General features: G+C 32.8%; 1 protein-coding gene across 3 annotated transcripts in view; it reads right to left on the bottom strand.

Annotated features, from left to right (window-relative positions):
• Positions 1–5,212: 5,212 nt before the first annotated feature.
• CSMD3 (CUB and Sushi multiple domains 3) overlaps positions 5,213–10,744 on the bottom strand; it is a 1,632,969-nt gene continuing 1,627,437 nt past the window's right edge. For all 3 annotated transcript variants that reach the window (XM_072603249.1, XM_072603250.1, XM_072603251.1), the window contains 2 exons: positions 10,208–10,343; positions 5,213–7,188 (listed from right to left, as the gene is read on the bottom strand). In XM_072603249.1, coding sequence (XP_072459350.1) covers positions 7,029–7,188; positions 10,208–10,343 — 296 coding nt within the window. In that variant the 3' untranslated portion in view covers positions 5,213–7,028. The remainder of the gene's footprint in view (positions 7,189–10,207; positions 10,344–10,744) is intronic.

The following is a 10,744-nucleotide window of genomic DNA, read 5'->3' as shown; positions in this document are numbered from 1 at the left end:
TTAAACTTTTGGAGAATGCCAAGATTATTAACTATCTTGCATTACCAAGAGATTGAAGGTGTTGAAACATGTGGGCTTTATATTGAAGAGCAACTTGAAGTCAAAGTATTGAACATTTTCCCAAATGCCATTCAGCCTTCTCTGTTTTTTTTTTCTTAAATTCCAGACTCAACTTAATGCCCCTGAATGTCAATTTTGCAGGAATTCTTGTACCACCTCAATAGATTGGCTATTCAACTTCAACACATAGCTTTTACAATAAAAATTTTTCATCTATGTAATTTATACTAGATGAGATTTTAGGTTAATCTCTAGACAATCTAAAAATAGTTACTATTTTTTATATTACCTAATTATAAGCACTGTAAAAGTATTTTGTTGCATTCTTAACAACATGGAAGATTCTTCTTCTTTTTTTGGTTATTTTTCATAGTGAGACATTATTTCTATCCTTACCCTCTAAGTACTTTTACATCTCATCATTAACTGTGTGAAGTTATCATGTATTGTCAGGATATAATGATATTGCACAATAATTACGCCTCCACTGAAATTCTTTTCTGGTATTTCATTAAGGTACAGAAGTGACCCTAAGTCACTTTTGTGATGGCACAAAAGCCATTGAGGAAACTGTGCGGTATAATAAATAAAGCACTGGAATTGCAGTCAAGAAGACCCAAATTTAAATTATGCTTTAGACACTATATAAACATTGGTGTCAGTTAAAATCTGTCAGCCTCCAATCCAATAAAGGGTGATAATAAATTATACATACTTTACTGCGTTATTGTGAGAATGCAGTGAGATAATATATATAAAGCACATTGTAAACCTTACAGCACTATCAGCATCATCATATCAGGGAAGGATAAGAGCTAGTATTTACTAAGTTGGAAATCATTTATTATTATCATTATTATAATTGCTATCATTAATAATAATAAGATTTATCTGACACTTTTAGGTTTTTAAATGTTTTGCTTATTTGATCCTCAAAACTACCCTTTCAGGAAGGTCCTATTATTGCCCTCATTTTACAGAAGAGGAAACAGAAACACAGAGAGTTTAAGTGATTTGCAGAGGACCACTGTCACTGTCTGAGGGAGGATTTCAATTCAAGTCTTCTTGAATTCAAGTTCTGTACCCTATCTATTATACTACCTAGCTGTCTAAATTCAAATTCAGGACCAATTATGTTTAGAATTTGTGCCCTGAAGAGTCTTCTAAGGACCAGCCTGATTACGTGTGGTCACTAGGTGATGATTTCTACCACCTGTAAAATGAAAGCATTTTACTTTGAGGTCTCTTTTGTCTCTAGAGCTCTAATTGCAAGAATATTCCCATTTGAACACTTCATGGTTGGAAAAAAAGAGAAAAATTTTGTCTTTCTTTAAAAATAAATAGATTGATTCACATTCTCTCTAGTATAATAAGTTGCATGGTTAGTGTGGAGTCCATACCTTTTGGTGTAAGACTAATGCAATTTGTATTCAGATGTTTGGGTCACTTAAATGAAATGAAAATTAAGTTGAATACCAATATATCCAAATAGATGAGTATTTGTTAAATGTGGGGAGGATTAAACACCTGATGATAAGCTTATTTTTTTCACTTCTTATTCAGATAGTTTGGCATCATCTAGGCACAGCTATATTTACCTATGTGATCACTTTGGGCAGTCTACCATGAAAGAGTCAACAAAGTTTTGGATAAACAACAAAAGTTTTCTGATTATACCATCATAAAGAATCTTTGTAGATATCTATCAAAAAGAAAATGCCAATACAATCGGAATCATATTACTAATTTTCTTCAACTATTATACCCAAATGCACAAATTTCTTATTGTCAGAATATCTAAACTCAGTCTCTTGATAGTGACCTAAGAGATATGATTCCTCAGCATATAAATAGATTACATGCCCACAGGCAATGTTTAAAATTTGTCACCTCATATTGTTTTCATTTTTCCTCCTTAAATTGATGAGTTTCAGGTGTTAGCTTTTACTGTTAAGAATATAAAATGTCATCTTTTATAATATAATGATTAAAATATTTTAAAAATCCCTTTGAAAATTTAAAAGCCTCTTCTCTGTTTTCCTTTGAAAATGTTATAAATTTCCACTGAATATAGCAAACTTAAAAATAATGTTGAATCTACAGATCTATAACAATTCCATTTGTTTTCATAAATTAAATTTTACTCTCCCACATCTGTTGGCCTAGACTTAGTCTTCTTGCCCCCTTTTCCATATCATTGAAAGACTGGGAAAAGAACATTAACATCTGTTCAACCTGAATACACAGATTTCCATGAAATTTACTAGGAATCATTGAATGCTAAATTGGCCCTGGACAAAGCTAGAAGACAATGTTGTTCTTCTAAATCCTTTCCTAGCCCATTTTAAGTGCCTTAATAAGACTGTCTTTACCTTCCTACAATTCCCAGGAACATCTAAAACAGCATCCTACCTGTGTCTGTTTTCAGAGAGAACCTCATTCCTTTTACCTTTTTTCTCCCTTCTCTCTCTGCATCAAAACTTACCTGTTCTATCATCTGTGCTCTTAGGACTTGATCTGTTACAGTTACAGGTACATGCTTATACAGTTACAATTCACTTATATAAAAATAAAGCTCTAGTTAATGGCATGATAACATATTATAATGTCTTAATGTGTTAACCCTAAGTAAGATATCCTATTTTAATAGAGTCCTTCAGAAGAAACAACACTTTAATTCTATAATGTCAAAGGCAATTTTAAAAAGCTGACTTTTTTTTTTTTAAAGTTTCATTCATGTAACCATTTTAATATTGGTCTTGGCTAGTTGAGCAGGACTGTCAGTGCTTATTTTGATGGTTGGGAAATAGTCACAATCAAGGTTATAAACTTTCAAAGGTATACTTTTTGCCTTGCTGCTTTTATGATATATACTTGAATTTCTGCTTACTTTGATTCTTAGAAGGCATCTTGATCTCATGGATATTACTATCTTTCACCACTTCAGATTGCAAGATTCCAGTATCTTCTCATCTGTTATGATTCTTTTCCATGTCTTTCCTTAAATCCTCCATAGAGGATCCCAAAAGTCAACTTTTTATGAGTTCTGTTGCTAAGGATAATAAAATTTTTGTGTGTGAATTTATTGAGACTTGGAAATATGGCTGGAAGAGATTTGCTAGCCCCATTACATTGTGTGCTAAAAAACAGTTTAATGTCCAATGGCCATTCCTGTTCTGTCATAACTTTCAAAACTGCTCTTAAATTACATCATTGCACGAAGGTCATGAAAGTTATGACAGATATTTCTCAGATTTTGCAGGATGTACATCTTCTCAGATCAATATTTTCTTACCTTCCAAGTTTCTTCTGCCAATACTTTTGAAGAGCAGTCAATATTTTTTCAGCTGGATTTCCAACTCTCCTTTCTGAATTACTTCTCACCCTCATGCATGTCCCTGAGTTTTAGAGATCAAAGTCTTTCCCTCCCTCTCAAAAACATTGCATTTTTAAACCTGAATATTTTAGTAGGTTGGCATGTTAGCAAATTCTCTTATGTGTGTGTACACATGTATACATACACTTAGGTAAAAATTTTCTTATTCTATTTCTGTTTCTTAATGTTTGGGAAAATTTGTTCTGGAAACGCAGAAGCAAAACAAACTTGATTTTAATGTCATCTTTCCAAAAACTATGAACATTCCTTGGTATGATAAATCTTTGTCTGGGAACTCTGTCAGCAACTGCTTGAGAATTCCTCAGAAGATGCAGAGCATGATATTTTTAATGACACTTGATAAGAAATAAGGGTTTCTGCCCGTTAGAAGAGTCATAGTCCCTTACCCTATATACTTTAGTTGTAGGGTAATGGACAAAAGGCAAAAAATGGGAGGGGGGAGAATTGAAAACAGATGTAAAATATTGAAAAGATTATAAAAGAAAAAAGAGAACAAGTTTAAAAATGAAAGAAAGAAAAAACAAAATAAAAAAGAACAAAATGAAAAAGAAGAAAAATAAAAGCAGGTATGATAAGAACAAATATGAAGAGGAAAAAATAGACTTATTTTGGATTGAAGATTTAAGATGAGGTACAAAGAGTGGCAATAAGAAGGTCAACATTATATAGACGTAATCATAAGAAAGAAGGCTGGGTAGGATTATATGGTATATGAACTTCTGTATGTCTTCAAATATGAAAGTAAAAAATAAGAAATGGAATTAGGGAAAAAAAGAAATGAAAAAGGAAAATCCAAAAGAAATGAAAGAAAACTGATTTCAGATTTATATGATGTGTTTTAGTTTACAAAGAGAATGCTACGGAGGGAACAAGCATCTACCTGGTGAGAGGCACTGTGCCAACTGCTTTATAAATTTTGTGTTATTTGATCACAAAGCAGTGTACATGTGTGAAATATGAAATTACAAGTAATTTATTCAGTTCATTGATTATAAAGTCACAGTCATTGCGCTTATTTATGAACTTGAAAGAGATGGTATAGCATAGTGGAAAATATGTTAGATCTTGGAAAGAAGTGACTCAGGAATAATCAAATGTTCATATTCTGCCTTTAAGGCCTTACTATATTTCTCTCTAACTTTAGGTAACTCAGTTATTAACTTCTTTGTTCATCAGTTTCCTCTTCTGAAAAATGGAGATAATATCTTTACTGCCAACCTTTCAGAACTATCATGAGGCTCACAGTGTTTATGAAGTTCTTTGCAAAACTCAAAACCATATATAAATGTCAGCTATTATTATACTGGCAAATTGAGTTAGGTTTCCATGTCAGCCCATGCTGACATGACTATCAGGTCCTCAGCACAAAGTGAAAGTACCTCGGTGAAAGTGGGATATGGAATTTTGAGAGAGAGGCAAATCCAAATTAGATATTGATGAATGACTATTTGCATTTGTGAAAAATATAGCTATCTGATTTTCATCCTGCTACTACTTGTAGGATGGCTTCACTTCAAATGGTGTATCAAGATTACAGATCTATAAAACATGAAAAAAACCCATTTATTTTTCATGATTGTATTGCTAATATTAGGAAATAGAATCTGTCAGTTTCTTAAGTATTTAATGTTCTATAACATATTCTCTTCATTTTCTTAGTCTTCCCTAAGTCAGATTAACAAAGTGAATTTGAAAAGAACACACAGTATTTTAAAAAAAGCAATTATTCATTTTTATTTTGTTTACATTGCACTGAAAATTTACATCATACTTTTACAAATTCTTTTTTTCATAAAAATATACTTCTTTACAAAAGTGTATGCATTAATATAAGAGGAGTAGCCAGTTGCAGAAGAAACATTGTTTAAACAAGGTCTTAAATGTATTAACCTTAACATTAATGAATGAATCATCGTTATTGCAGTCATTTGAATAAACAAGAATAAATAACTGATGGCATAAAATATAAAACAGCATCCTATCAGTAGAATACAGTTTTGAGAGATTCATATGAATTTTCAAAACAATGGGTTTCAAAATGGTTTGTACGAAATTCATTAAATGTTGTAGAAATCCAAGCAGCAGTCCTGGGTGCAATGATTTTTGGTAGGCACTCTGTATGTATGAAAAGCTTAGATTTTCACAGAGTTATTCATATTGGAAAGGGACAATAACAGATAGTTCACACTGGGTACAGATTTGCATCTAATGAAATATGACATGCTGTGAAAGGAAGACAATGGCCCACTAAAAAATGAAACTCGGGTTACTGTATGGTCCATTTGAAATGACTAGCCATCCAACTGAAGAATAGATTTCCTGCTATGAAGTGGAAACTACTCTACCAAGTCCCAAACATTTCCAATAGGACAAGGAATTGGGAGAATTTGTCAATATGGCAATCCTTGATGAAATTGGGTTTTTTTTTTAAGCCAGATTACTATTGCATGACTTTTGTAAATAAATATTCTAATTATCATTGTTGGAAGTTGAAACCAAAATATATATATATATATATATATGTTCAAACTCTGTGTATTTCAGAAATAATACATACATGTCCTGATTAAACATAGAAGTAGTGAAATAATGTTTACCTGGTAATAAAATTGAAAATGGTTCAGATGGACCCTTCAATACAGAAGTATAATTGTATCAATATAACAGTTTAACATGTACTACTTGGTCTTTCAAAAAATGGAAACTTTAATAAGACAGTCACTTTGGGAGTATTATAAAATTGCAATTTTTTTTATTCTTTTAGTAAATTTTGTCAGGTTCTGAAAGCATAATGGAGTGAGGAATTTCACGCTACCCCATTACTCACTGACTAAGCTAATTATTGAACAACGGGGCTATCAATGGGAGTAGCATGATCTCATTGCCCTTTGTAGAAGTTATTACTGCCAACCTAAGACAGGAATGCTGATATAATATTGAGGAAATGAAAACACTGGGAAATTAAATAAGAGCATAAACCTTATTTTTCATCTGTGGTATAAATTAACTCTTTAAGCAATTACGAGGTCATGTCATGATCTTAAAAACAAACCAATAAGAAAAACGATGGTTTGGTTAACGAAGATGAGTAGCTGATAAAGTGGTACAAAGTACATACGCATGGGAATGATGTAGCTCATGACTGTTAAAGAGAAGTCAGTGACCTATTGTCTCTTGTAAGTATAGCTCTTATTTTCTATCCTATATCATTTTATTTTAACCCAGTCCCTCTAATATAGTTTATAAAGCACAGAAATACTGATAGTGGATGCTCCTCCAATATATGCAAATAAGTTTATGTTTTAGAATAATCTCCTTTTTTAAAAAAGCAAATAAACTGTGAGTAAGCACTCCCAGAGTGCAGCCGATTCTCTGTAAAACTCTCCATGTTAAACATGAAGAAGAGTCATGTTCCAGTTTATGAAAAAAACACTCTTCTCTATCATTCCTCAGGAAAAGGTGACCCAGTAAATCCTGAAAAGTGTGCTTTAATTTGTTTAGCAGTGGCCTAAATGTGCACTGTGTTGTGTTTCCATTTCCAAACTTCTGAAGAAGCCAAAGTGCTACCACATTATACCATTGTGCAGACTGTGTTCAAGTTGGGGTCAAATCGTACTGCTTTGCCTTCAACTGATTTTGCATTGGTATCGTACATGGGGTTTTCAAAAGCTGCTTGGCCATTGTTATTTTCATGTACTGAACATCCAGTGTACTGTGTTTTAGGTGCAGTCCTATGGAAGAAAAAATGGATTAGATGAATCGTGACTACTTGAGGTTTCTTCTATTAGAAGCAGCAGATGAAGGGAAGTCCTATTAATTAGTCTCATTCTTTCACAAATAATTAAATTCTAAGAAAAACTAACAAATTTTAAGGTCATAGAAAAAGATTTATCATTCTTTCCTAGAAATGAAATTTACCAATAACAACACTTGAGTCATAAGAACAAACGCATATATACAGATGAACAACTAAAGCTAAAAACAAACTATTTATTATGGGTAACTGGCAACTGAGTTTTAGGTATGGTTATACAGTAAAGCCTGTTAACATATTTATCTAGCAATGATAAATAATAACATTTGAGATTGAAAGATTATAGTTTCCTAAAATAAAAAGTCGTTAATTTTGTATACTTGTTTATTCATTCAAACATTTATTAAGCATCTATTATGTTCAACATCTTGCACTAGGGTGCTAAAAAAATTTTTTTAATTAAATGGAAAACAGTCCCTGACCTAAAGTAGCTTAAGTTTCTATGGGCAAGTGGAATGGGATAAGGCATGCAACATATCTACATATAAGTTAATTAAAAATGGTAATATAAATACAAAGAACATGGGAAAGTGTGTGATCAGAAAGTCCCCTTGTAGGAGAGGTGTCTAGAGTAAGCCTTAAAGAAAGCTTGGGATTCAAAAGCACTGAATAAATGATCCTTAACCAAATAAATAATCATCATACTTTCTCCCTAGATTTCAGATTTCTGCGTAGGGAGAGGAGAGAGGGAAGAAGCATTTATGCAGTATCTAATATGTACCAGACATTGTGCTAAGGGCTTTACAAACATTATTTCATTAGAACTTACAATAATATTGCTGTTAGTAATTAGGTGTTATCATCCCAATTTTACAAGTGAGGAAACTAAAGCAGAGGTTGAATTGCCCAGGGTGACATAGCTAGTAGACATTTTGAGATCCAGATTGGATTTAAACTCAAGTCTTCCTAACTACAGGCCTAGAGGAGCACTACTTATTAAAATACCTGACAAATTTACCATAGACAAACATACTATTGATGCAAAATATTCCATCTCCCTTTTTATTTGATCTTTTCCTTTTAAACAATCTCCCACAGCCATATTCCAGGTATGTACTATATTCTGCCAAATCTCAATGATTTTGTCTTCTTTAATTAATTTTATGAATGCTCTACTTCATGGTAACTTAAAAAGAGACAGATAGATAGATAAATAGATAGATAGATAGATAGATAGATAGATAGATAGATAGATAGATAGATAGATGATAGATAGATAGATAGATGATAGATAGATAGACAGATAGACAGACAGATAGATAGAGGGATTTACAATGAACACATGAAAATATATATATAGGAAACAGAGCAAGTACTTGCAAATGAACACACACAAAAATCTGTAAGAATAGTGTCCAGGAGGTTAATTCTTATTAGGATCTAGGCATGGGATAATGTTAAACATTATGAAGTGATTTTTTTCTTCTAAAATAATAGGGACAATTTTTTAACAGGTAGAATTACTGCTTAGCATAGATGGCAAGATGATAAAACCAAAAAAGGTGGCTGAACAATTCTCATTTTGCCACTGTTTTGTCTATCAAGTAGAATTATCTTCAAACTAGAAAGGAGAGAATAAAAATAGGTAATGAGTGATTGAAACCAATTCAAGTTAGCTGGTCAATGAGACTTCAACTTAAGTTATTTAAATGCTGTCTCTGACATTAGCTACAGTTCTGCTGGGGATCATGGTCAAATCCTGGAGAACAGTAGATGTTATAGAGTCAGGCAGGCAAAAACTGTCCTGAGTTTTAAAAAGGGGAAGAAAGTGGATAGGGGCAATCAGGTGAATATACTGAGACAGCATGAATTTATTAAAAGTGCTAGGCAGACTAAACTCAATAGTTCCCCCACCCCCTTTGTTTTTTAAGTGGGAGAACAAGGTAATTTGATGGATATCATTAAACAGCTTACTGAAATCAAAACTACTCAGTTTCTCCTGTGAGGTGAAAACATATGCACTGAGTTATAATATTGCTCCAAAAACAGAGAGAGTCCAGAACCGTTGACTGTTAGATGGGTCCTAGCAAGTAATAATTAATGCATAAATGTCAACCTGAACCATCTAGACTCTGACCCTAGGTTCTGATTTAAGTTTTTTTTTTCCTTTTTCTGGTCTAGAACTTGGCCCCTACATTAAATCGTGGCCATTTTTTGACAATGCTTTGGTTCCTATACTATGCTTATACCCTCTTGCTCCCTTTTATCTGTTATGTTCATTCCAATGCAATGCCCTTGAGGGCAGAAACTGTACTTCTGGTTTGTATTTGTATTACAGGCAATTAGAACAGTGAAATACCAATTATTAAGCACTTAATAAATTCTTTATCATTCATTTATTCAACCTGGGGGCAGTTAGGTCGTGCAATGGATAGAGCTTCAGGTCTGGATTCTGGAAGACCTGAGTTCAAACATGACCCAGATATTTACTTGCTGTGTGACCCTGGGCTAATCACTTAACCTCTGTTTGTCTCAATTCCTTCATCTATATAAAAAACCAAGATAATAGTAGCCTCTACTTTCCAGGATATTATAAGGATTAGAAAAGGATATTAATTGTAAAGCTTTTAGCACAATGTTAGTAAAGCAGTAAGCACTAGGGACTCACATTAAGCATAGTAAGCCTCTTGTTTTGGCAAAGTGAATTTGTAAAAACTATGAAGGGATTATTTACTTATTCTTTCTAACCCCCGATGGCTAATATCTGCTCAAGAGTCAATTATTTTGAATTTGTACCTAAGTTCTGTATTTCACAATGTTTCAATTTGTCACTGGAAAAAAAGACTCCACAAAGTTTTCCTTACTTTCCAGGTCCATGAAGGGTAGAGTAAGGTTAACATTCATGCCATTTTACATAGTACTTGCAATAAGTGTGTGTGTGTCGGGGGGGGAATGTTGTAGTGATTGAGGATAGAATTCTGAGTAATTCCACCTACCTCTGTTTATAAAGGTAAAATCCAAAACCAGCAAAGATAAGGGCAAAGAAAGGCACAAGGATAGCAATGGCCACAGAACTACTGTTGGTACCATGTGGTTGGTTGGTAGTGTTAGAACCTTCTGACATGTTCAGTCCTGCAAAAGAAAAATGAAACCTTGACATATGCATAGAGTCTCCCTACCCTACGGGTTTCATCTGAATACTGACAAGTTCTGCTTGTCTGTACAAAACTATTTGTTTTGTTGTGTATATTTTAGCACAAATGTTTTTACTTGTTACAGGTTTGCGTAATATACAATATAAATGAATTCTAATCTAGTTTCATCTGTCTTCTAACATCAGTTTCTATAATGACATTCTCTAATCAGTTTAAGAGTTTGTTTTTCTTCTTGAAAAATAAATATATTCAAACAAATGTTGTTAGTTGAGATTTGGTAAAAGACTAAGATTCTATTATTTCTTTCATTATGAGCTAAAGCTATCCAAGCAATTCAGAACATTTGTGTTTTAAGAAAAAAAAATGAAAGTATGACAA

The sequence above is a fragment of the Notamacropus eugenii genome, chromosome 4, assembly GCF_028372415.1.
Source record: "Notamacropus eugenii isolate mMacEug1 chromosome 4, mMacEug1.pri_v2, whole genome shotgun sequence".
Classification (NCBI taxonomy): domain Eukaryota; kingdom Metazoa; phylum Chordata; class Mammalia; order Diprotodontia; family Macropodidae; genus Notamacropus; species Notamacropus eugenii.
This window is presented reverse-complemented; position numbering and strand designations above follow the sequence as displayed.